This window comes from Xenopus laevis, chromosome 5S (genome assembly GCF_017654675.1).
Source record: "Xenopus laevis strain J_2021 chromosome 5S, Xenopus_laevis_v10.1, whole genome shotgun sequence".
In the NCBI taxonomy this organism is placed as follows: Eukaryota; Metazoa; Chordata; class Amphibia; order Anura; family Pipidae; genus Xenopus; species Xenopus laevis.
Window position 1 is genome coordinate 51,049,834 of NC_054380.1, and position 27,684 is coordinate 51,077,517.

A 27,684-nucleotide genomic window follows, 5' to 3' on the forward strand; every position below is an offset into this window, starting at 1 on the left:
TCCATTACCCCCATCGAGAAAAATAGTATGGTCCGACAACCCTCATCAAGAAAAGTGGTCTGGTCCAAAACCCCCATTGAGAAAATTGGCATGGTCCAACACCACCTCAAGAAAATTGGTATGGTCCAACACCCTCTCAAGAAAAGAAGTATGGTCCAACACCCCCCCACTTCACAAAAAGTGATATGGTCCGACATCCCCATCAAGAAAAGTGGTATGCTCCAACAACCCCTCAAGAAAATTGGTATGGTCCAACACCTCCTCAGAAAAAGTGGTATGGTCTGACACCCCCATTAAGAAAAGTGGTACGGTCCAACACCTCATCAAGAAAAGTGGTACAGTCCAATACCCCCTCAGAAAAAGTTGTATGGTCCAAAACCCCCTCAAGAAAAGTGGTATGGTCCAACACCCCCTCAAGAAAAGTGATACAGTCCAACACCCCCTCATAAAAAGTGGTATAGTCCGACACCCCCATCAATAAAAGTGGTGCAGTCCAACACTCCCTCAAGAAAAGTGGTATGATCTGACACCCCCTAACAAAAAGTGGTATGGTCAGACAACCCCTCAGGAAAATGGTATGGTCCAATACCCTCTCAAGAAAAGTGGTATGGTCCAACACCCCCTCAAGGAAAGTGGTACGGTCCAACTGCCCCTCAAGAAAAATGATATGATCTGACAACCCCCTCACAAAAAGTGGTATGGCCCGACACCCCCTCAAAAAAAGTGGTATGGTCCAACACCCCCATCAAGAAAAATGGTTTGGTCCAACACCCCCATCAAGAAAAATGGTATGGTCCAACAGCCCCATCAAGAAAAGTGATATGGTCCAACACCCCCATCAAGAAAAATGGTACGGTCCAACACCCCCATCAAGAAATGTGGTAAGGTCCGACAGCCCCATCAAAAAAAGTGATTATGGTCCAACACCCCCATCAAGAAAAGTGGTACGGTCTGACACCCCCATCAAAAAAGTGGTACGGTCCAACATCCCCTCAAGAAATTTGGTAGGGTCCAACACCCCCTCAAGAAAAGTGGTACGGTCCAACACTCCCATCAAAAAAGTTGTACGGTCCAACATCCCCTCAAGAAAAGTAGTACGATCCAACATCCCCTCAGAAAAAGTGGTATGGTCCAACACCCCCATCAAGAAACGTGGTACGGTCCAACTTCCTCTCAAAAAATTGTATGGTCCAACATCCCCATAAAAAAGTGGTATGGTCCAATACCCCCATCAAGAAAAGTGGTATGGTCCAACACCCCCTCAAGGAAAGTGGTACGGTCCAACCCCCTCACAAAAAGTGGTATGGTCCGACACCCCCATCAAGAAAAAAGGTATGGTCCGACACCCCTCAACAAAATGGTATGGTCCAACACCCCTTCAAGAAAAGTGGTACGGTCCGACACACCCATCAAGAAATGTGGTAAGGTCCGACACCCCCATCAAAAAAAGTGGTATGGTCCAACACCCCCATCAAGAAAAATGGTATGATCCAAAACCCCTCACAAAAAGTGGTATGGTCCGACACTCCCTCAACAAAATGGTATGGTCCAACACCCTCTCAAGAAAATAAGTATGGTCCGACACCCCCCTCACAAAAAGTCGTATGGTTCAACACCCCCATTAAGAAAAGTGGTACGGTCCAACACCCCTTCAAGTAAAGTGGTACGGTCCAACACCCCCTCAGAAAAAGTGGTATGGTCCGACACCCCCATCAAGAAAAGTGGTACGATCCAACACCCCCCAAAAAAATAGTACGGTCCAACACCCCCTCAAGAAATTTGGTATGGTCCAACACCCCCCCCTCAAGAAAAGTGGTACGGTCCAACACCACCTCAAGAAAAGTGGTGCGGTCCAACACCCCCTCATAAAAAGTGGTAAGGTCTGACAACCCCTGAAGAAAATGGTATGGTCCAACACCCCCATAAAGAAAATTGTATGATCCGACACCCCCTTCACAAAAAGTGGTATGGTCCGACACCCCCATCAAGAAAAGTGTTCTAGTCCAACACCCCCATCAAGAAAATTGGTACGGTCCAACACCCCCATCAAGAAATGTGGTAAGGTCCGACACCCCCATCAAAAAAAATTGTTATGGTCCATTACCCCCATCGAGAAAAATAGTATGGTCCGACAACCCTCATCAAGAAAAGTGGTCTGGTCCAAAACCCCCATTGAGAAAATTGGCACGGTCCAACACCACCTCAAGAAAAGAAGTATGGTCCAACACCCCCCCACTTCCCAAAAAGTGATATGGTCCGACATCCCCATCAAGAAAAGTGGTATGCTCCAACAACCCCTCAAAAAAAGTGGTATGGTCCAACACCTCCTCAGAAAAAGTGGTATGGTCTGACACCCCCATTAAGAAAAGTGGTACGGTCCAACACCTCATCAAGAAAAGTGGTACAGTCCAATACCCCCTCAGAAAAAGTTGTATGGTCCAAAACCCCCTCAAGAAAAGTGGTATGGTCCAACACCCCCTCAAGAAAAGTGATACAGTCCAACACCCCCTCATAAAAAGTAGTATAGTCCGACACCCCCATCAAGAAAAGTGGTGCAGTCCAACACTCCCTCAAGAAAAGTGGTATGATCTGACACCCCCTAACAAAAAGTGGTATGGTCAGACAACCCCTCAAGAAAATGGTATGGTCCAATACCCTCTCAAGAAAAGTGGTATGGTCCAACACCCCCTCAAGGAAAGTGGTACGGTCCAACTGCCCCTCAAGAAAAATGATATGATCTGACAACCCCCTCACAAAAAGTGGTATGGCCCGACACCCCCTCAAAAAAAGTGGTATGGTCCAACACCCCCATCAAGAAAAATGGTTTGGTCCAACACCCCCATCAAGAAAAATGGTATGGTCCAACAGCCCCATCAAGAAAAGTGATATGGTCCAACACCCCCATCAAGAAAAATGGTACGGTCCAACACCCCCATCAAGAAATGTGGTAAGGTCCGACACCCCCATCAAAAAAGTGGTTATGGTCCAACACCCCCATCAAGAAAAGTGGTACGGTCTGACACCCCCATCAAAAAAGTGGTACGGTCCAACATCCCCTCAAGAAATTTGGTAGGGTCCAACACCCCCTCAAGAAAAGTGGTACGGTCCAACACTCCCATCAAAAAAGTTGTACGGTCCAACATCCCCTCAAGAAAAGTAGTACGGTCCAACATCCCCTCAGAAAAAGTGGTATGGTCCAACACCCCCATCAAGAAATGTGGTACGGTCCAACTTCCTCTCAAAAAATTGTATGGTCCAACATCCCCATAAAAAAGTGGTATGGTCCAATACCCCCATCAAGAAAAGTGGTATGGTCCAACACCCCCTCAAGGAAAGTGGTACGGTCCAACCCCCTCACAAAAAGTGGTATGGTCCGACACCCCCATCAAGAAAAGTGGTACGGTCCGACACCCCTCAACAAAATGGTATGGTCCAACACCCTCTCAAGAAAAGTGGTGCGGTCCAACACCCCTTCAAGAAAAGTGGTACGGTCCGACACACCCATCAAGAAATGTGGTAAGGTCCGACACCCCCCTCAGAAAAAGTGGTATGGTCCAAAACCCCCTCAAAAAAAGTGGTATGGTCCAACACCCCCATCAAGAAAAATGGTATGATCCGAAACCCCTCACAAAAAGTGGTATGGTCCGACACTCCCTCAACAAAATGGTATGGTCCAACACCCTCTCAAGAAAATAAGTATGGTCCGACACCCCCTCACAAAAAGTGGTATGGTTCAACACCCCCATTAAGAAAAGTGGTACGGTCCAACACCCCTTCAAGTAAAGTGGTACGGTTCAACACCCCTTCAGAAAAAGTGGTATGGTCTGACACCCCCATCAAGAGAAGTGGTACGATCCAACACCCCCCCAAAAAAAAAGTACGGTCCAACACCCCCTCAAGAAATTTGGTATGGTCCAACACCCCCCCTCAAGAAAAGTGGTACGGTCCAACACTCCCCTCAATAAAAGTGGTACGGTCCAACACCACCTCAAGAAAAGTGGTGCGGTCCAACACCCCCTCATAAAAAGTGGTAAGGTCTGACAACCCCTGAAGAAAATGGTATGGTCCAACACCCCCATAAAGAAAATTGTATGATCCGACACCCCCTTCACTAAAAGAGGTATGGTCCGACACCCCCATCAAGAAAAGTGTTCTGGTCCAACACCCCCACTCAATCAAGGAAAGAGATATGGTCCAACACCCCCCTCACAAAAAGTGGTACTGCCTTACACCCCCTCACAAAAAGTGGTACAGTCCGACACCCCCTCACAAAAAGTGGTACAGTCTGACACCCCCCTCACAAAAAGTGGTACAGTCCGACACCCCCGTCAAGAAAAGAGGTACGCTCCGACATCCCCATCAAGAAAAGTTGTAAGGTCCGCCACCCCCATCAAAAAAAGTTGTACTACCCGACACCTCCCCTCACAAAAAGTGGGACGGTCTGACACCCCCATCAAAAAAGTGGTACAGTCCAACACTCCCTCAAGAAATTTGGTACGGTCCAACACTCCCATCAAAAAAATTGTACGGTCAAACATCCCCTCAAGAAAAGTGGTACGGTCCAACATCCCCTCAGAAAAAGTGGTATGGTCCAACACCCCCATCAAGAATAGTGGTACGGTCCAACTTCCCCTAAAAAAAAAAGTATGGTCCAACACCCCCATAAAAAAAGTGGTATGGTCCAATACCCCCATCAAGAAAAGTGGTACGGTCTGACACTCCCATCAAAAAAGTGGTACGATCCAACACCCCCTCAAAAAATTTGGTATGGTCCAACACCCCCTAAAGAAAAGTGGTATGGTCCGACATCCCCATCAAGAAAAGTGGTATGGTCCAACATCCCCTCAAGAAAAGTGGTATGGTCCAACACCCCCTCAAGGAAAGTGGTACGGTCCAACTGCCCCTCAAGAAAAATGATATGATCTGACAACCCCCTCACAAAAAGTGGTATGGTCCGACACCCCCATCAAGAAAAGTGGTACAGTCCAACGTCCCCTCAAGAAAAGTGGTATGGTCCAACACCCCCTCAAGGAAAGTGGTACGGTCCAACTGCCCCTCAAGAAAAATTATATGATCTGACAACCCCCTCACAAAAAGTGGTATGGCCCTACACCCCCTCAACAAAATGGTATGGTCCAAAACCCTCTCAAGAAAAAGAAGTATGGTCCGAAAACCCCCTCACAAAAAGTGGTATGGTCCAACACCCCCATCAAGAAAAGTGGTATGGTCCAACACCCCCCATCAAGAAAAATGGTATGGTCCAACACCACCATCAAGAAAAGTGGTCTAGTCCAACACCCTCATCAAGAAAATTGGTACATTCCAACACCCCCATCAAGAAAAGTGGTACGGTCTGACACCCCCATCAAAAAAGTAGTACGGTCCAACATCCCCTCAAGAAATTTGGTAGGGTCCAACACTCCCTCAAGAAAAGTGCTACGGTCCAACACTCCCATCAAAAAAGTTGTACGGTCCAACATCCCCCATCAAGAAACGTGGTACGGTCCAACTTCCTCTCAAAAATTGTATGGTCCAACATCCCCATAAAAAAGTGGTATGGTCCAATACCCCCATCAAGAAAAGTGGTATGGTCCAACACCCCCTCAAGGAAAGTGGTACGGTCCAACATCCTCTCAAGAAAATAAGTATGGGCCAACACCCCCCCACACACACACAAAAAGTGGTATGGTCCGACACCCCATCAAGAAAAGTGGTATGCTCCAACACCCCCTTAAGAAAAGTGGTACGGTCCAACACCTCCTCAGAAAAAGTGGTATGGTCTGACACCCCCATTAGGAAAAGTGGTACGGTCCAACACCCCATCAATAAAGTGGTACAATCCAATACCCTCTCAGAAAAAGTGGTAGGGTCCAACACTCCCTCAAGAAATTTGGTATGGTCCAACACTCCCATCAAAAAATTGTACAGTCCAACATACCCTCAAGAAAAGTGGTACGGTCCAACATCCCCTCAGAAACAGTGGTATGGTCCAACACCCCCATCAAGAAAAGTGGTACGTTCCAACTTCCCCTCAAAAAAACTTGTATGGTCCAACACTCCCATCAAAAAAGTTGTACGGTCCAACCTCCCATCAAGAAAAGTGGTACGGTCCAACATCCCCTCCGAAAAAGTGGTATGGTCCGACATCCCCATCAAGAAAAGTGGTACGGTCCAACTTTCCCTCAAGAAAAGTGGTATGGTCCAACACCCCCTCAAGGAAAGTGGTACGGTCCAACTGCCCCTCAAGAAAAATGATATGATCTGACAACCCCCTCACAAAAAGTGGTATGGCCCGACACCCCCTCAAAAACAGTGGTATGGTCCAACACCCCCATCAAGAAAAATGGTATGGTCCAACACCCCCATCAAGAAAAATGGTATGGTCCAACACCCCCATCAAGAAAAGTGATATGGTCCAACACCCCCATCAAGAAAAATGGTACGGTCCATCAAGAAATGTGGTAAGGTCCGACACCCCCATCAAAAAAAGTGGGTATGGTCCAACACCCCCATCAAGAAAAGTGGTACGGTCTGACACCCCCATCAAAAAAGTGGTACGGTCCAACATCCCCTCAAGAAATTTGGTAGGGTCCAACACCCCCTCAAGAAAAGTGGTACGGTCCAACACTCCCATCAAAAAAGTTGTACGGTCCAACATCCCCTCAAGAAAAGTAGTACGGTCCAACATCCCCTCAGGAAAAGTGGTATGGTCCAACACCCCCATCAAGAAACGTGGTACGGTCCAACTTCCTCTCAAAAAATTGTATGGTCCAACATCCCCATAAAAAAGTGGTATGGTCCAATACCCCCATCAAGAAAAGTGGTATGGTCCAACACTCCCTCAAGGAAAGTGGTACGGTCCAACCCCCTCACAAAAAGTGGTATGGTCCGACACCCCCATCAAGAAAAGTGGTACGGTCCGACACCCCTCAACAAAATGGTATGGTCCAACACCCTCTCAAGAAAAGTGGTGCGGTCCAACACCCCTTCAAGAAAAGTGGTACGGTCCAACACACCCATCAAGAAATGTGGTAAGGTCCGACACCCCCATCAAAAAAAGTGGTATGGTTCAATACCCCCATCAAAAAAAGTGGTATGGTCCAACACCCCCATCAAGAAAAATGGTATGATCCGAAACCCCTCCCCAAAAAGTGGTATGGTCCGACACTCCCTCAACAAAATGGTATGGTCCAACACCCTCTCAAGAAAATAAGTATGGTCCGACACCCCCCTCACAAAAAGTGGTATGGTTCAACATCCCCATTAAGAAAAGTGGTACGGTCCAACACCCCTTCAAGTAAAGTGGTACGGTCCAACACCCCCTCAGAAAAAATGGTATGGTCCGACACCCCCATCAAGAGAAGTGGTACGATCCAACACCCCCCAAAAAAATGGTACGGTCCAACACCCCCTCAAGAAATTTGGTATGGTCCAACACCCCCCTCAAGAAAAGTGGTACGGTCCAACACTCCCCTCAATAAAAGTGTTACGGTCCAACACCACCTCAAGAAAAGAGGTGCAGTCCAACACCCCCTCATAAAAAGTGGTAAGGTCTGACAACCCCTGAAGAAAATGGTATGGTCCAACACCCCCATAAAGAAAATTGTATGATCCGACACCCCCTTCACAAAAAGTGGTATGGTCCGACACCCCCATCAAGAAAAGTGTTCTGGTCCAACACCCCCATCAAGAAAATTGGTACGGTCCAACACCCCCATCAAGAAATGTGGTAAGGTCCGACACCCCCATCAAAAAAAATTGTTATGGTCCATTACCCCCATCGAGAAAAATAGTATGGTCCGACAACCCTCATCAAGAAAAGTGGTCTGGTCCAAAACCCCCATTGAGAAAATTGGCACGGTCCAACACCACCTCAAGAAAATTGGTATGGTCCAACACCCTCTCAAGAAAAGAAGTATGGTCCAACACCCCCCCACTTCACAAAAAGCGATATGGTCCGACATCCCCATCAAGAAAAGTGGTATGCTCCAACAACCCCTCAAGAAAATTGGTATGGTCCAACACCTCCTCAGAAAAAGTGGTATGGTCTGACACCCCCATTAAGAAAAGTAGTACGGTCCAACACCTCATCAAGAAAAGTGGTACAGTCCAGTCCTCAGAAAAAGTTGTATGGTCCAAAACCCCCTCAAGAAAAGTGGTATGGTCCAACACCCCCTCAAGAAAAGTGATACAGTCCAACACCCCCTCATAAAAAGTGGTATAGTCCGACACCCCCATCAATAAAAGTGGTGCAGTCCAACACTCCCTCAAGAAAAGTGGTATGATCTGACACCCCCTAACAAAAAGTGGTATGGTCAGACAACCCCTCAAGAAAATGGTATGGTCCAATACCCTCTCAAGAAAAGTGGTATGGTCCAACACCCCCTCAAGGAAAGTGGTACGGTCCAACTGCCCCTCAAGAAAAATGATATGATCTGACAACCCCCTCACAAAAAGTGGTATGGCCCGACACCCCCTCAAAAAAAGTGGTATGGTCCAACACCCCCATGAAGAAAAATGGTTTGGTCCAACACCCCCATCAAGAAAAATGGTATGGTCCAACAGCCCCATCAAGAAAAATGGTATGGTCCAACAGCCCCATCAAGAAAAGTGATATGGTCCAACACCCCCATCAAGAAAAATGGTACGGTCCAACACCCCCATCAAGAAATGTGGTAAGGTCCGACAGCCCCATCAAAAAAAGTGATTATGGTCCAACACCCCCATCAAGAAAAGTGGTACGGTCTGACACCCCCATCAAAAAAGTGGTACGGTCCAACATCCCCTCAAGAAAAGTAGTACGATCCAACATCCCCTCAGAAAAAGTGGTATGGTCCAACACCCCCATCAAGAAACGTGGTACGGTCCAACTTCCTCTCAAAAAATTGTATGGTCCAACATCCCCATAAAAAAGTGGTATGGTCCAATACCCCCATCAAGAAAAGTGGTATGGTCCAACACCCCCTCAAGGAAAGTGGTACGGTCCAACCCCCTCACAAAAAGTGGTATGGTCCGACACCCCCATCAAGAAAAAAGGTATGGTCCGACACCCCTCAACAAAATGGTATGGTCCAACACCCTCTCAAGCAAAGTGGTGCGGTCCAACACCCCTTCAAGAAAAGTGGTACGGTCCGACACACCCATCAAGAAATGTGGTAAGGTCCGACACCCCCATCAAAAAAAGTGGTATGGTTCAATACCCCCATCAAAAAAAGTGGTATGGTCCAACACCCCCATCAAGAAAAATGGTATGATCCAAAACCCCTCACAAAAAGTGGTATGGTCCGACACTCCCTCAACAAAATGGTATGGTCCAACACCCTCTCAAGAAAATAAGTATGGTCCGACACCCCCCTCACAAAAAGTGGTATGGTTCAACACCCCCATTAAGAAAAGTGGTACGGTCCAACACCCCTTCAAGTAAAGTGGTACGGTCCAACACCCCCTCAGAAAAAGTGGTATGGTCCGACACCCCCATCAAGAAAAGTGGTACGATCCAACACCCCCCAAAAAAATAGTACGGTCCAACACCCCCTCAAGAAATTTGGTATGGTCCAACACCCCCCCCTCAAGAAAAGTGGTACGGTCCAACACCACCTCAAGAAAAGTGGTGCGGTCCAACACCCCCTCATAAAAAGTGGTAAGGTCTGACAACCCCTGAAGAAAATGGTATGGTCCAACACCCCCATAAAGAAAATTGTATGATCCGACACCCCCTTCACAAAAAGTGGTATGGTCCGACACCCCCATCAAGAAAAGTGTTCTGGTCCAACACCCCCATCAAGAAAATTGGTACGGTCCAACACCCCCATCAAGAAATGTGGTAAGGTCCGACACCCCCATCAAAAAAATTATTATGGTCCATTACCCCCATCGAGAAAAATAGTATGGTCCGACAACCCTCATCAAGAAAAGTGGTCTGGTCCAAAACCCCCATTGAGAAAATTGGCACGGTCCAACACCACCTCAAGAAAAGAAGTATGGTCCAACACCCCCCACTTCCCAAAAAGTGATATGGTCCGACATCCCCATCAAGAAAAGTGGTATGCTCCAACAACCCCTCAAAAAAAGTGGTATGGTCCAACACCTCCTCAGAAAAAGTGGTATGGTCTGACACCCCCATTAAGAAAAGTGGTACGGTCCAACACCTCATCAAGAAAAGTGGTACAGTCCAATACCCCCTCAGAAAAAGTTGTATGGTCCAAAACCCCCTCAAGAAAAGTGGTATGGTCCAACACCCCCTCAAGAAAAGTGATACAGTCCAACACCCCCTCATAAAAAGTGGTATAGTCCGACACCCCCATCAAGAAAAGTGGTGCAGTCCAACACTCCCTCAAGAAAAGTGGTATGATCTGACACCCCTAACAAAAAGTGGTATGGTCAGACAACCCCTCAAGAAAATGGTATGGTCCAATACCCTCTCAAGAAAAGTGGTATGGTCCAACACCCCCTCAAGGAAAGTGGTACGGTCCAACTGGCCCTCAAGAAAAATGATATGATCTGACAACCCCCTCACAAAAAGTGGTATGGCCCGACACCCCCTCAAAAAAAGTGGTATGGTCCAACACCCCCATCAAGAAAAATGGTTTGGTCCAACACCCCCATCAAGAAAAATGGTATGGTCCAACAGCCCCATCAAGAAAAGTGATATGGTCCAACACCCCCATCAAGAAAAATGGTACGGTCCAACACCCCCATCAAGAAATGTGGTAAGGTCCGACACCCCCATAAAAAAAAGTGGTTATGGTCCAACACCCCCATCAAGAAAAGTGGTACGGTCTGACACCCCCATCAAAAAAGTGGTACGGTCCAACATCCCCTCAAGAAATTTGGTAGGGTCCAACACCCCCTCAAGAAAAGTGGTACGGTCCACACTCCCATCAAAAAAGTTGTACGGTCCAACATCCCCTCAAGAAAAGTAGTACGGTCCAACATCCCCTCAGAAAAAGTGGTATGGTCCAACACCCCCATCAAGAAACGTGGTACGGTCCAACTTCCTCTCAAAAAATTGTATGGTCCAACATCCCCATAAAAAAGTGGTATGGTCCAATACCCCCATCAAGAAAAGTGGTATGGTCCAACACCCCCTCAAGGAAAGTGGTATGGTCCAACCCCCTCACAAAAAGTGGTATGGTCCGACACCCCCATCAAGAAAAGTGGTACGGTCCGACACCCCTCAACAAAATGGTATGGTCCAACACCCTCTCAAGAAAAGTGGTGCGGTCCAACACCCCTTCAAGAAAAGTGGTACGGTCCGACACACCCATCAAGAAATGTGGTAAGGTCCGACACCCCCCTCAGAAAAAGTGGTATGGTCCAAAACCCCCTCAAAAAAAGTGGTATGGTCCAACACCCCCATCAAGAAAAATGGTATGATCCGAAACCCCTCACAAAAAGTGGTATGGTCCGACACTCCCTCAACAAAATGGTATGGTCCAACACCCTCTCAAGAAAATAAGTATGGTCCGACACCCCCTCACAAAAAGTGGTATGGTTCAACACCCCCATTAAGAAAAGTGGTACGGTCCAACACCCCTTCAAGTAAAGTGGTACGGTCCAACACCCCTTCAGAAAAAGTGGTATGGTCCGACACCCCCATCAAGAGAAGTGGTACGATCCAACACCCCCCCCAAAATAAAAGTACGGTCCAACACCCCCTCAAGAAATTTGGTATGGTCCAACACCCCCCCTCAAGAAAAGTGGTACGGTCCAACACTCCCCTCAATAAAAGTGGTACGGTCCAACACCACCTCAAGAAAAGTGGTGCGGTCCAACACCCCCTCATAAAAAGTGGTAAGGTCTGACAACCCCTGAAGAAAATGGTATGGTCCAACACCCCCATAAAGAAAATTGTATGATCCGACACCCCCTTCACAAAAAGAGGTATGGTCCGACACCCCCATCAAGAAAAGTGTTCTGGTCCAACACCCCCATCAAGAAATGTGGTAAGGTCCGACACCCCCATCAAAAAAAATAGTATGGTCCGACAACCCTCATCAATAAAAGTGGTCTGGTCCAAAACCCCCATAGAGAAAATTGGTACGGTCCAACACCACCTCAAGAAAATTTGTATGGTCTGACACCCCCATCAAGAAAGTGGTATGGCCCGACACCCCCATCAAGAAAAGTGGTGCAGTCCAACACCCCCTCAAGAAAAGTGGTACGGTCCAACACCCCCTCAAGAAAAGTGATATGATCCGACACCCCCTAACAAAAAGTGGTATGGTCTGACAACCCCTCAAGAAAATGGTATGGTCCAACACCCCCATAAAGAAAATTGTATGATCCGACACCCCCTTCACAAAAAGTGGTATGGTCTGACACCCCCATTAAGAAAAGTGGTACGGTCCAACACCCCCTCAAGAAAAGTGGTACGGTCCAACACCCCATCAAGAAAAGTGGTACAGTCCAATACCCCCTCCTAAAAAGTGGTATTCTCCAAAAACCCCTCAAGAAAAGTGGTACGGTCCAACACTCCCATCAAGAAAAGTTGTACGGTCCAACACCCCCTCAAGAAAAGTGATGCAGTCCAACACCCCCTCATAAAAAGTGGTATGGTCCGACACCCCCATCAAGAAAAGTGGTACGGTCCAACACCCCCTTTAAAAAATGGTACGGTCCAACACTCTAATCAAGAAAAGTGGTATGGTCCAACACCCCCTCAAGAAAAGTAGTAAGGTCCAACACCCCTACAGAAAAAGTGGTACGGTCCGACACCTCCATCAAGAAAACTGGTACAGTGTGCTGCTTCTAATATGTCCCCACATGGTTGCAAATGACCAAATTCTCAGATTGTATTTGGAAAAGGAGAACTGGTTATGCTTTAGAATTTCAAGACAAATTCTCCATGGTATGCAAATTGGGAAGGTCCATATGAAATCCTGGAATTTAGGTATGGTCCGACACCCCCATCAAGAAAAATGGTACAGTCCGACACCCCATCAAGAAAAGTGGTACGGTCTGACACCCCCCCCTCACAAAAAATGGTACAGTCCGACACCCCCATCAAGAAATGTTTATACAATTTACATTGGTCTACATGGACCCAACTCTAAAGTGGAATAGCCTCAACCCACATAGTAAAACTGTCCATAACAACCAATGCATACCTAAGACCTCCCTTTGATGAAGGAAAAGGACCGATTAAATCTATTTGAATAGATTTCCACGGACCATTGGCTACTGGTACCCTCTGAAGAACAGACTTTTGTCCTTTAGGGAGTGGATTTGTCTGAGCAAGACTGCACACAATTTACAGCAGTAACTGACAAATCAGGCCAATACAACTTTTGTTTTAGATGGTATTCTAAAGGACCATGGCCTATATGCCCTAATAACTAATGTGTCTGTTCAGTAACAGACTACTGTAAATGAGATGGCACTACAAAAACATGTTTCTGTGTATCTGTAGGACTGCTGTAACACAGTAATCTCTGTTGTATAGAATAACCACTAGGAAGATTCTGTAGATTCTGTAACAAAAAAGAAAGATTAGAATCTTTATCCTGCTCTGCATGTAAATCTGGCACTTCTGAATTTTTTTCTGTAATTTTTTGCAATATTTTCCAAAGCATTCTCTGTAAGATAACAGACCCTACAAATCTCCTTTGCTTCAATGTCTATAATCTGGCTACTGTTCTTTCCCTTCTAAAGCTGCCTGCTTTGCCAGAGTATCAACATATGAATTGTTTTTAGAATGTATGTCTGTGGCAGTGGTATGTGCCTTCACTTTAAAAATAGCTGCCTGTAGAGGATGTTCCATGCCCCATTGAACCATCTACCATTCCTCTTGCATTCCATAAAGGCAAATATTCTGTCAATGATCTTTAACATAAGTACTATCACTCTAAATACATATAGACTGTGTATTAAACTTATGACATGCCATGGACATAGCTTCCAATTCTGCCCTTTGTGCAGAAAAAGTAACTTGGTAATGTTCAAAGCTACTTGCTGAGTCGGAATCCGAAGTGCAAATCCTGTGTGAAATTTTCCATCCTGCCAAAATCTGGAACCATCAACATAGATCTGAAGATCTTGTTCAATTAATTATGTCCTAAAAAGTTTGGTATGTGAAACATTTTCTTTGTTTGTGTTGTGTACAATCATGCAGTTCTCCATGAATGTGGAACATTTGTGGCAAAATGTATTTTACATTATGTTTCACAGTTATGTCACATTGTTGCAAATCTAGCTGTGTAGAAACTCCACTGCGGAATTTTCAAATAATAGCTTCAGAGGTGTATGAACTTTTTAAACCCCACAATGTGTTCAGTGCTTTCTACTGACCAATGTACACCTAGCAAAGCCTTAACACAAGAATCATCTATTGCAAACAGAAGTAGACCAACTGGTCTCCATTTCCTTTTCTTTTCTTGTAACAGTACTGTAGAAATACTGTCAAAATGTTTGAATAGTAATGGTAGCCAGAGCTGGAGCTGACACTAAAGCTTCTTTCAGCATTGTGAAAGCCTGTTCTGCTTTTTCATCCCATGAAATGGGATCGGTCTCTTCCATTTTAAAGAGATCATAAAAAGGCTTTGCCCTTGCAGCAAATCCTTCAATAAATTCCCTTAAAAAATGTACTAGACCTTCTTAGATCCTGTCTAAAAACCTTCTTAGATCCTGTCTATTACAAGATCTAGAGACTCTCAATATTGCCTGAAGAAGCTGCACTTTGGAAGAATTTAACTTGAGACCAGATTCAAATCAAATCAAATAATTCCCTCAGTAACTCTCAGGGGCAAATTCATCAAGGGTCGAATATCGAGGGTTAATTAACCCTCGATATTCGACTGGGAATGAAAATCCTTCGACTTTGAATATCGAAGTCGAAGTATTTTGAGCAAATACTGCGATCGTACGATCGAAGGAATAATCCTTCGAATCGAACGATTAAATCCTTCAAATCGAACGATTAAATCCTTCAAATCGAACGATTAAATCCTTCAAATCGAACGATTCAAAGGATTTCAATCCAACGATCGAAGGATTATCCTTCGACCAAAAAAACGTAGCCAAACCTATGGGGACCTTCCCCATAGGCTAACATTGGGTTCGGTAGCTTTTAGGTGGCGAACTAGGGGGTCGAAGTTTTTTCTTAAAGGGATACTGTCATGGGAAAAAAAAAAATAACAGGTGCCTGGTAGATCTAAGAACAGCACTCAATAGTAAAAACCCATGTCCCACTAAGACACATTCAGTTACATTGAGAAGGAAAACCAGCAGCCTGCCAGAAAGCATTTCTCTCCTAAAGTGCAGGCAGGAAAACCAGCAGCCTGCCAGAAAGCATTTCTCTCCTAAAGTGCAGGCACGAGTCACATGACTGGGGGCAGCTGGGAAATTGACAAAATGTCTAGCCCCATGTCAGATTTCAAAATTGAATATAAAAAAATCTGTTTGCGATGATCTGTTGCTGCATGTAAAAACCCACTCACTTCTCTCCCTAACCTACAGAACTCCTTACTCGACTTCGCCAATGTATCTGGTCTCAAGGTTAACCTCGATAAGTCTGAAATGCTGCCCTGTAATGTGCCAATGCATGTCGTTAAACTGATAGAACTTAATTTTGGTTTTCATGTTAGGACTGACTCTCTGCAGTATTTAGGTATTAAGATAACTAGCCGGATCACCTCTCTATATAGAGCTAACTTTAGACCAATGCTACATACTTTGACTCAAGATCTGTTGAAATGGGACAAGCATAAAATTTCGTGGATCGGTCGGATTCACTGTGTTAAGATGGTGTTGCTCCCTAAACTCCTCTATTTGTTTAGGACGCTCCCAATTAGAGTACCTCTACCGGATTTGCACGCTCTACAATCCAGAATCCATGCCTTTATTTGGCAACACAAACACCCTCGGATTTCAAGGCAAACGATGCACCTCCACAAAGCTAATGGTGGATTGGCGGTGCCGCATCTTGTGAAATACTATTGGGCGGCCCTGCTGGCACAGCTTCCTACATTACATGCTGGTCCTATGGCCCCACTTTGGGTACAGTTAGAAGATGACCTCTTGTACCCGTATTTATCTCGCCATCTACTCTGGCTACCGCGGATACCATTCTCTAGCCTCTCGGACCCCTCACCGATTACACTAGACATGTTGCGATTGTGGAATATGCTGCGGAATAGATTTCACCTGATGTCGACTCCATCACTTTTAACGCCTTTACTGAATAACCCGGACTATCCACCAGGCCTGTCCAGACGTCAATTTGCATGGTGGTCTTCAAGTGGAGTTACCACCCTTCAGTCACTGACGAGACTAGGGAAGCCCCTCTCCCAGCAACAGCTCCTGGACGCTTATGCTCCTCCTTTGAGTGAAGGTTTTCAAGCCACGCAATTGCTCCATTTTGCTAGGCGACAACTACGGAAGACTGCCTCAGGCTCCTTTACGTCTACGGCACTGGAAACCATTAGTGCTCAGAGCCCTCTGCAGCCGGGTGTCCTCAGTACCTTATATCAGCTTTTGAACCACCCTCCTCAACAACACCAAAAATTGGGATTTATGCTGAAATGGGAAGCAGATCTAGCTATGACACTTACGCCTGCACAATGGTCACATTGCAGCTTGACCGCCCATAAAGGGAGCACTTGTGTGACTGTTAGAGAGACCTCTATTAAGTTGCTCCATAGGACTTACCTGGTCCCTACAAGGCTACACAAATTTTATCCTGCATGTAACCCACAATGTTATCGTGGTTGCCCCGATCCGGGGTCGTTACTTCATATATGGTGGACATGTCCCGTGGTGTCTCGCTTCTGGGACGCTGTGGCCACTCTTCTCTCTGGAGTTTTTCATGTTCCATTCCCTAAGGACCCGCTAGTGATGTTACTTGGTAAAAAACCACCTACGTTTGATAACTCGGCCCATAGACTGAGTCAGCATGTCTTAATGGCCGCTAGATTGATTGTTGCAGGACGCTGGAAAAAACCGGACTTACCCCTAGATTCTCTGAAAGCAAAGATCATCTCTATTGCTACTAATGAGAAACTTACATATACTTTGAAAAATGATCTGGACGCATTTAATAAAATATGGCTTCCCTGGGTGGCATACGAGCTTGATCCCGCTTTATTTGCGGCCCTGCAGGCCTGATGAGGGGTCCGATTTGGTTAGTCATTGTCTATACATTTGGCTTGTACATGCTCTATTTGATTGCACATTGCACAGTACCCCACCGCCATGTATGTTTATTTATTTGGTTTTCTCTTAGCTATTCCTACTGTTATGCCAGGTGACATGTTCTTTTTATTTACTTTTCCTTTCCCCCCGTCCCTTTCTTTTTGCTTTTGTCCCTTTTCTTCCTATTTTATTTTTTTATCACATCCACTGTTTTTGTATGATTATGCCAATGTTGGGAGTGGGATACCACATGTTGTGGATGCCCTCTCGCTTGTGATGGTACTGCTTTGCTATTCAATAAAACTTGTCAGTTTAAAAAAAAAAAAAAATCTGTTTGCTCTTTTGAGAAATGGATTCAGTGCAGAATTCTGCTGGAGCAGCACTATTAACTGATTCATTTTGAAATTTTTTTTTTCCCATGACAGTATCCCTTTAAGAAAAAACTTCGACCCCCTAGTTCGCCACCTCTTTTGAGAAATGGATTTCAGTGCAGAAGTCTGCTGGAATGACAGGATCCCTTTAAAGAGACAGTACTTTGAGTATCGAATGGTCGAATGATTTTTAGTTCGAATCATTTGATTCGAAGTCGAAGTAGCCCATTCGCTGGTCGAAGTAGCCAAAAAAACACTTCGAAATCCGAAGTTTTTTTTTACTTCTAATCCTTCACTCGAAGTTAATGAATTGGCCCCCAAATGTCTTTCAACTGTTTCTGTCTGTAACCGGAGTCATCTACATATTGAATAATGCTCCCTGGTGATGAAAATTATACCTCAGAAAGACCCTGATGGAAAAATGTGGGACTACTTTTATAGCCCTGAGGTAAAGAAGTGAACGTGTATTGTGTACCCCTAAATGTAAACTTGTATTGGCATTCTGGGACTATTTTAATACTCCAGAATCCATTTGAAATGTCTGTAACTGAAAACCATTTACAGGAGGCATTTAAATTTGATGTAATCTCAGGAGTTGATGCAACTATATTTGTCACTGGTTGTGTCATTTTGTTTAATATTCTATAATCGACACAAAGACGCCATGTCCCATTAGGTTTTTTCACTGGCCAAATAGGAGTTATTTGATGAAGAACACTTCCTAACTATCCCTTAGTCTTCCAATTGATCTAGAATTTGACCAACTGATTCTGTAGCTTCATTTGGTATGTGATATTGCCTTTGAGGTGGATCTGGTCCCACCACAGTAATTTCACTTTCTTTTAAAATCCCACAATCATTTTTAAGTTGAGCACATCTCAAATCTCCAACCAATCTGGTTAGTGCAGTTTTATCTCCAGTGTCTGGCCACACTCTTTCTTCTGAAACCTGAGATATGGATGCTACCGAACTTAGTGAGGATTCACCTCAGGCTTCCTCCCTCTTGTATCTCTCCACAGCACATTGTTACACAAATCGTTCCTTCTGATCTCATCACATCTGCGCCAAGTATAGTGCCCTCTGTATTTTGTTTGCCAGATAGAAATTTCTTTATTCCAATTAGCACCTAGTGTTAAGGATACTTTTGGAATAAGAAAAGCTCTTGACTGGGAGCCCCCATGTCCTACTAGGAAAGTATGTTTTGCTCCATCTGGAGGATAAAGTGGTAAATCTGTTAAAGCTACCGATGCCCCAATATCAAGAAGTTTGGTGCGATAACCACCTACAATCCCATTAATATAGGGGTGTCCAAATGGTCCCTGTAGATATTACAAATAGGAACCATATCAACAGGGGACAGTGATTGTCAATCAGAAGGTGATGTGAGAGGAAGTTTATCCCTGTGATATACCTGAACTTGTACCCCTCCTTCAACATTCATCATTTTAAGTGCCTCCTGTGCAGACACATACAAATTAACATTAGGCCTTCCAGTAAAACTATTCCTTTGTTTCCTTGTGTTGTACTCCTGGCCTGTTTTTCCTAGTGTGTGCCTGCCACTGTAACCTGATCCCCAATGATTACTTTATCTCAGGAGTGTAGAACTGTTTAATTTCCTTCCCTCAGACTTTCTACAATCCTGAAGTAACTTTCTACAGTCCTTAAGCCTATGTCCATACTTACTGCAATAGTGACAATTACCCTTGAAGAAAATATCACCATTATACTTTCCTTCATTGGTAGCCACAACAGCAATTCTGCGAGTTCCTGCCATCCCTTTTTTTTTTTTTAAAAGACTCTGCCATGCTTTCCCAATTACAGATAAAACACCATCTACAGAATCCTTTTCTTCTGCCATCATTTGTATTCCTGGTTCTTGAGCTGGTGGTACTCTGTGTGTAAAGGTGCCCATACACTGAGAGATCCGCTCGTTTGGCAATGTCGCCAAACGAGCGGATCTCCCTCCGATATGCCCACCTTGACGTGGGCAATATCGGGCTGATCCGATCGTGGGCCCTAGGATCCTAACGATGGATCGGCGGTCGGATCGCGGGACCGCACCAACGAATAGATGCAGCCGCGATCCGGCGGGATTTTTTGTCCCATCGGATCGAGATCTGACCGACTTTCGGCCAGATCTCGATCGGTGAAGCCCGTCGGGGGGCCCCATACACGGGCCAATAAGCTGCCGACGCGGTCTGTCGGCAGCTTTTATCAGCCCGTGTATGGCCACCTTAAGTCTGTATACTTTCTCAAATTTAGATGCAAATACCCAAGGGTCATCTGATAAGGAAACTTTCATTTCAGCCAAGGAATGGCTATCCAAATCTTTCTCTCCAGTTACCAACTTACAAATAGCTCTTAATCTGTCTCCTTCTGTACCCCAGGCAGTCTCTCTTAATCAATCTCCATCCATATTTACTAGACAACTACTAGGAGGTTCCAGCCTAGATGCAAGGCTGCCAGGAATCCACATTTTAAGCAAAATACATGCTTCTCAAGGAGATAACATTTATTGTTTTACAGATGTTTTAAAATTGGACGATTGACAAAACATCCAGTTTAAAATCATATTGTGGGAAGAGAGGCTTTACTTTAACTAGTTGTTTCACTACTTTGTCTCTATCCTGCTGGCGTAATATAGTTGTAAATGCATGTGATTCTACTCTCTCCTTTTCCTCAGACCTAGATGACTTTGTTTCTGTTAAAAAGCCTAATGTTGCTTTTGTACTTTTTTTCCTTTGTGGTGTTAGTTTAGGTGCAGCACTTTCTTCTTCCTCTTCCCTATGCAGTGTAACTGGGGCTATAGCACAATGTGTATTCAAACTACTTCTGAGGGCTGCAATTAGTTCACCTTTTTCTACTAAATTATTTTGCAATGTGCTGACATTCTGAATTCAAACCACAGGACACACAATTCCCAGTTCCTGTGCTGTTTTCAGCAACTGTAGCAATTGGAAGATGCCCCAAAATTGCTCTATTAATCTGATTCTTAATGGACAACAGCAATTTCATACAATTTTGTAACTGAAGTTTCTCTTTCTTAAAACAAAATCTCTTATCAATTTCCCCTTCTCACATTGAATCCACATGTGATGTATTCTAGCAAGCATGCTGTTATTTTCTACAATCACAGGTTCAAAATTACTACATTCGGTATATTGTGCAGTGACTCCGTCTGGATACCCTGATACCCAAAAAGTGATATACATCTTACACCTCTGCGTCTCACCCTGGTTGCCTTGAGTATCTCTGCATCTTGGCCCTCAATGCGTTGTAGAAAACATTTGACAGATAAAAGGTTCTTTTTTCTTTCAATTAACTGACTTTTACCTGGAAAAAGACTGTTTTGAATGCCCCCCTTTAAAAGGCAGATAAATTGTACAGAAAAGATCGCTGGCTCATGCCAATTATGTAAAATATTATGTTAAATATTTCCCTATTAATCAACTCATAAATAAGTGAAAAGACTGAGTTCACACTTATTGCTTTCTACAACCACTACTTTTATTAAAAAGGCAAAGTATAACCAAAACAAATACATTACTGGATAACGCATCTGACAACTTCTGAACTTCTCAACGCATCTGACAACTTCAGAACTTCTCAACGCATCTGAAGCCAATTGAGCATGCATTTCACTTGTTGAAGACTAAACTTCAGACAGAAAGGCCCACAAACAAACAGCAACTGAAAGCCACTGCAGTAAAGGCCTGGCAGAGCATTAAAAAGGAGGAAACAGAATATGGTGAAGTCCATGAGTTCAAGACCTCAGGCTGTCATTGTCAGCAAATGGTTTTCAACCAAGTATTAGAAATGATCATTTCATTTTCAGTTTTTTAATTTGTCTAATTACTTCTGAGCTCCTGAAATTAAGTAGTTGTGTTAAAAAGGCTTTAGTTCCTCACATTTATGCAATCTTTTTGTTCAACTGAATCTGAGTTGTTTTATTTAGAATTCATTGTGGTAATGTACAGAACCAAAATCAACAAAAAAAGTTGTCTCTGTCCAAATATTTATGGACTTAACTGTAGGATACATTCTTGCAAAGAGGTTATAAATGCAAACTTTTAGACGGTACCCTTAATCAAGCAAAAGGATTGTTTAATAAAACCATTAGTCATAATAAAACAGTATCACAATATACAACTGCTTCAAAAGCAATAGAAATTGGAGTGTACTATCAAGTGATAAGAACTTACCTAACACGGTACGTAGGAAACCAATGTGGGGCTATAAAAGAGGAAGAAACCGGAGACATATTTTAATGCCCTCGGACCCCTCTCTGTACAACCCTCTGCAGAATGGTGACAGGGGACAGTTTTATACACCACATGTGTACTGGTGCATGTAATATGATTCTTAATTCTTATATTTTAAGAAATGCAAGATCTCCATTGAATTGGTATCCATGATCAACCTGCAGCCTGGTTCTATATTGTACTTTTATGCACTGTACAGCGCTGCAGCTCCTTCACAGCTCATTACAAATAAAGTTATTCATACATAAAAGAAAATAATTTGATGTACATGCATAATTTCACAACTTTTACATAACCATACAATCTTAATGGGGATATATGCTCAAAAACATATATTAATGTAAACTGAGAACTTCGGAGCACTTTTACAGTTTATATTAATGTTCTATATTTAAAGTTATAGAAGTTAAAGTTATATTCACAGTTTTAAACTGTTAGGGAAACTTCAGCTCAACAGCTTTCTTTAAAAGCCCACAATGTCATGTATCCAAACTGTCTATGGATTAATTTATGCATGTTCTTAATTCAGTTAACCCTAGGGTTGAAGAGTCTCCAATGAGAAATAATACTGTTATAAAGTCTAAAATGCAAATATCTTAAAAACAGCCAAAATTAGAAAATGCATAATAATCATATTTGCCTGCCCACTAGTTTGCTTGCAAACTTGGTGAGGATTGAGTCAATTCCATTCTCCTAATAATGGAGCCTTACAAAATTTATGGTAAAAAAATGTATGTTCCTATAAAAAAAAAGCACTGCCAATAGGCTGGTTTTGCTTCCAATAAGGATTAATTATATCTTAGTTGGGATCAAGTACAAGCTACTGTTTTATTATTACAGAGAAAAAGGAAATCATTTTTAAAAATTTGGATTATTTGGATAAAATGGAGTCTATGGGAGACAGCCATTCCGTAATTTTTCTGGATATCGGGTTTCCGGATAAGGGATCCTATACCTGTACTACACTATACAAAACAGTAATGAATGCAACCAGCTGGGTATTTCATTGCAACTTTAGTACTGCTTCAAATGAGACCTTGGAAGATTACTTAAATAAGAAAATATTAAAGAGAACTAAAGCCCCACTAAAGCACATTGAGGGGAGTAGGGCAATGCCTGCAAGTTTAGGGGGGCTTTTGGTAAGGGGTTTAGATCTCCTTTAAGCTTACTTCCCTGTTTTTCATGATTAAATCAAATCATATAAATAGTTTACTAATCCCACTAAGTGAATATTCTTAAAACATGCTAAATATAGGTCTAAATCTTTTTCTGTAAACACTCTGTTTGTGTACATATAGTATACTAAACTAATGATATTTTGTAATATATCAGGGAATAAAATAAACTTGCTGTGAAATATAATTATACAGATGTATATTTGATGTATATTGATAACAGGAGGCACTAGACCATCAATTACACTCATTATTGTAAGTATACCATTTACTATACAACTATTTCATATTTTAAGAGGTTGCAAATATGGACAAAAATAAACATACAATTTGATGATAAAAATAAATAAAACTAAAGAAGGAATACAAAAAACAAGTGTAATGTAACATTACCATAAATATTTAATACAGAACACAAATTTGTATAAAAGCAAAAATAATAAGTGTTTTGTTGATGGAACTATAATAATATTATCTTACAAAGTACCCACATACTTACTTATCTGTGTGTTTGGTTTTGTATAAATGTTTCTCAGTGAGAGTTGCAAATGTACTTGCACATATTGGGGAAAAAAAAGCATAAATAAAATACAAACATATTTCCTAATTGGATTTGATGTTTTCTGGCCATATAGGAAAAACAAGTTTACAAATTTAATAACATCAAATATAAAAAAATATTGGTACATACTCATATCTATTCAGTTTTTTGCAGTCAATGTTTAGTCAGTATCAAGAAAAAACTTTTTAAAACAATATAATTTAGAGTAGACAAGCATATTTTAAAGGTATACCTTTATCTAATTATTATTTTTTTAAGCATGGTGGTTTTTATTAAAAAATAACAACTTAAAAAAACAAAACATATTTGGCATGGCTAAATTGCATCCAGCCATGCATTTTAAGTGATATAGTATTTTATGTATGTTTTTTCTTTTTAATGTGTGTATGTGTTTATTGTGATGGCTGATATGAAAAAATAGGTGGTTTATAAAGCAGCATCAACAATATTCTTAATAAAGGTACATTAGTGTATAAGTGTAAAAAAACATATTCTTACTTTTACAGAATATAGGAGGTAAAAATGGCTTGATTACATCAAAATCACCGACTTTTGACCAATTTATTTAAGTTACACAATAAAAAATATTTCACATTAAAGCCAAACGTTTCAAAATGTTTACTTTTAGGATAAATTAATATATTGTGTATAGAAATTGATGGGTTAAAACATTACATTTATAGGCTGAATATCATGGTCACCCACTTTTCCTGGATTTGACACTATATTTCAGAGAGATGTAGATGCCCCTATTTGACATAATGAGCCAGGTTGATGATTTGTGCTGTGAATTCTCTCTCTATGTAAGTTAAAGTTATTGAAGAAAGACACAATAGTATTGCTGTAATTATGACCAATAAGTAAGTCATATGCAGTAGGCGTGCCCCATATAAAGCCAATTCTTGCATGGAGAATATTGTTTCTCAGGAAATCACTTTAAAATGTTAACTATAAAAATCCATAAATATATCCGTATCAGTTTACATTTCATTTGTATTAAGTGTCAAAACTGAAAACAAAACTAATAGCTGCTACAACAATGAATAACGTATGATACCTTCTATTTTTAAAAGAGAGACAATTACAGTATTTAGTTGAAATACTTGCTAATAATCTTAATGTATGTATTAGCATTGGTAAGATCATCCTTGTAGTGGTCTGGAAGCAGTTACAAAATCTTAGTCTAAGTTTTTAAAATCAAGCAGTATTCGTGCAATGATTTGGGGAAAAAAAAATCAAATTATTTCCTTCTGTGGTTTCCCAGGATGTAAAGGGACCTGTGGTTTTATTATGGCTGGGATATTACACCAAATCATAATTATCAGTGCCAATACCATGGGCATCAGTTAACGTTCATCATTTTATGAATGGAAGGTTTTGGAAAACTAAAAGGTTAAAGGGATGTATGTTAAAATACATTAAAAATTTTGGGTAAAAAAGGTCTCTGTGGTATTTCACCACACAAATGAAAAATTACTAGTAATGGTTTTATTCATGTGATGTAGTATCTTCTTTACCATCCGGATTAAACCTATTAAAATGTATAGCAAAATCAGGAACAGATTCAGCACTAAATTCAGAGGAAACAGTGGTTATATTTGTCCTCGTTTCTGATTGCAACAATGGTGTTGAAGAACGTGCAGAACAAAGAATGCGGCTTTGATTTTGCTTTGTCTCAACAGGAGATACTGAGTTGCTGAACCCCAATATGTTTAGTGTTTCCAAAGTTCCATCTGGATCAATCATGGTGTTGATCACTTAAATAAAAAAACAAAACAAACAATTAATGTAAAGTGCAGTCCTAATAAACAGTAATTAAATTCTCATCCCAAATTAATTATGATAGCATAAACCAGAATTAGTGACCATTAAAAGTAAGGATAAATTATTAAACCAATCTACTCAGATTCATAGGATATAGGGGGAAATGAAATAGAGAGGTGGAGTTGTCCCAATTTCTACTGCGTATGGATTTTTATCCCTGGGACACCATAAAGATGGAGAAGGCAGAGTGACCGGGACTGTGGTTTTAAATTATTAACTAGCCCTAAACTGTTGGAGATGCCATTATAACCTCCAAAACCACAAATCTACGGACTCTTGGAGAGGAGAGAAAGGTATGACCTCAGCTTCCAAATCACCACCCCACTACAACCATTTCTGGATTAAGTATAAATTTGCTTCAAGCTTGTTGAGCAGTATTAAAATTCAAAGAGCTAAAAGGCAGAGTTTCGCCAATGTGCGTTTCACAATAAAAGCTTTCTCAAGGAGAATTTTTTAAACCTATTTTAGTAAATCAGTCCCTTCCAAAATAACAGTAAAGAGGGTCAAATCCTGGCATTCCCTGAACACCCCTGTTCCCTTTAGGTTGTCCATATGCTCTGGTATCCATCTGATTGACTCACGAGCTAAAGGGATGTATTAAAATACCAACATGTTGATGGAATGTTCAGGAGTAATTAGGAGGAAACCTTTTGCATACTTTTGCCTTTCTTTTTTACTTTTGCCTTTTTTTTTCCTATAACCTTTTTTGTAAAAAAAACTTTGTAGCCAGGATTTCTCAGTATCCTTAGTGCCAGGCCAAACCAAATTCCAATTCTTTATGCAAGAAGGCTTTGTATTGTGTGTGTGTGTGTGTGTGTGTGTGTGTGGGGGGGGGGGAATCATCCTGAAGAACAGTTAGGGGTATAATTGTAGTAAAATGCATCACCCCAATACACATGAAAGCCCAGCCTGATATAGCAACACATGGATTGAAAACATATTTTCTGTACAATATTTACTTGGAATAAATACTGAATAACTGAACAGAATAATATTTTGTTATCTCTGTAGCCTTGTTTATGAACTAGGGTGGGCCTCCAAGATGGGACTTTAAGTCTAAGGGCCAGATTTATTAAGGGTCGAATTGAACATTTGAACTGGAATTTTTTTTAATGTCAAAACTCTCAAATTGTGAATTATCCAAACTTGATTCGAGTTTTAATTTTAATTTTGAAATTTATCACACTCTGGCCCTTTAAGAACTCGAATTAGACTATTCGCCACCTAAAAGCTGCCAAGTTCAGAGATTCAGGAACCAATTTGGACATGTTAGTAGCCTTTAGTACCTGTAGTAGATTTTTTCTGGGAAAAAACTCAAATCAAGTTTAATATATTCGATTTTAATTCGAGTTTTTGGCTCGGGAATATAAGTCCAAGTTTTAGAAGTTTTTTTTTTTTTTTATAAATAACCCCCAGTTGAATTTCGAGTATATTCAAATTTAAAAGAGTTTAAAAAAACTCACATAAATCCAAACTTTTATAAATGTGCCTCTAATAGTCCAACAACCACTTCCTTAATGTCACATGATGACATTGAATTTATGGAGTTAGTGCATCTTTAATTACAAGTATTCATAACCATAAGCAAATATAAAATGTATATTAATATAAAAAACAAAACTCAATATTTAAATAAAACAATATATTATAAATGGTGTTCTAACAATTTTTAATGGTCCTTATTAAAAGTTAAGCCATATTCACATGCCTGCTGTTGAATGTTCACATTTTCTAAGAAACATTTTTAAATACCTTGAAGCTGTTTTTCAACTCGCTTCAGCTCCTGAAATATTGATAATATTTCCTAAAAAATAAAAATATAATGATTTAAAATGTTTAACACATTAACCCAGAGTTAAAGGTTAGTTTACGTCAAAATTCACTTTTGTGCTTTCTTATGTGGATAGATTAAACCAAGTTTAGAGCTAGCTGGTTTTTATTACCGTGTGTTCTTCCTCACTTCGACCTTTAATTTAGAATAGAGGTTCCCACAGTCATTGCTACTAGCAACTAGAATACTTACCATCGCCTTTAGTTACTTTTTTTTATTTGAGTCAACAACTCAATTTCATATGGTCGTCAGGGTTAAGGGACCCTAATAATAAGCAGTTCAAATTTCACACTGAAGGACTCTGCAGAAATAGAGCTAAATGCACAAATACAAAAGCCTAATTGCAAACTACTTCAGAACTACTATTATCATACTACTATTATATTACTATTATACTACTGTTATAGAACTACTACTATTTCAGAACCAAAACCTACATCACTTTTGTGCCAACACCCATGCCCTGATGCAAACTGCAGACTCCACTGATTTCCTATGCAGGACTGAGGCATGTAGTTTTTTTTAAATC

The 27,684-nt window shown here is 41.8% G+C and overlaps 1 protein-coding gene across 1 annotated transcript in view; it reads right to left on the bottom strand.

Annotated features, from left to right (window-relative positions):
- Window positions 1–23,322: 23,322 nt before the first annotated feature.
- Window positions 23,323–27,684, bottom strand: part of cep170.S (centrosomal protein 170kDa S homeolog) — a 97,392-nt gene continuing 93,030 nt past the window's right edge. The window contains exons 17-18 of the mRNA XM_018265340.2: window positions 27,077–27,128; window positions 23,323–25,257 (exon numbers count right to left, since the gene is read on the bottom strand). Coding sequence (XP_018120829.1) covers window positions 24,989–25,257; window positions 27,077–27,128 — 321 coding nt within the window. The 3' untranslated portion in view covers window positions 23,323–24,988. The remainder of the gene's footprint in view (window positions 25,258–27,076; window positions 27,129–27,684) is intronic.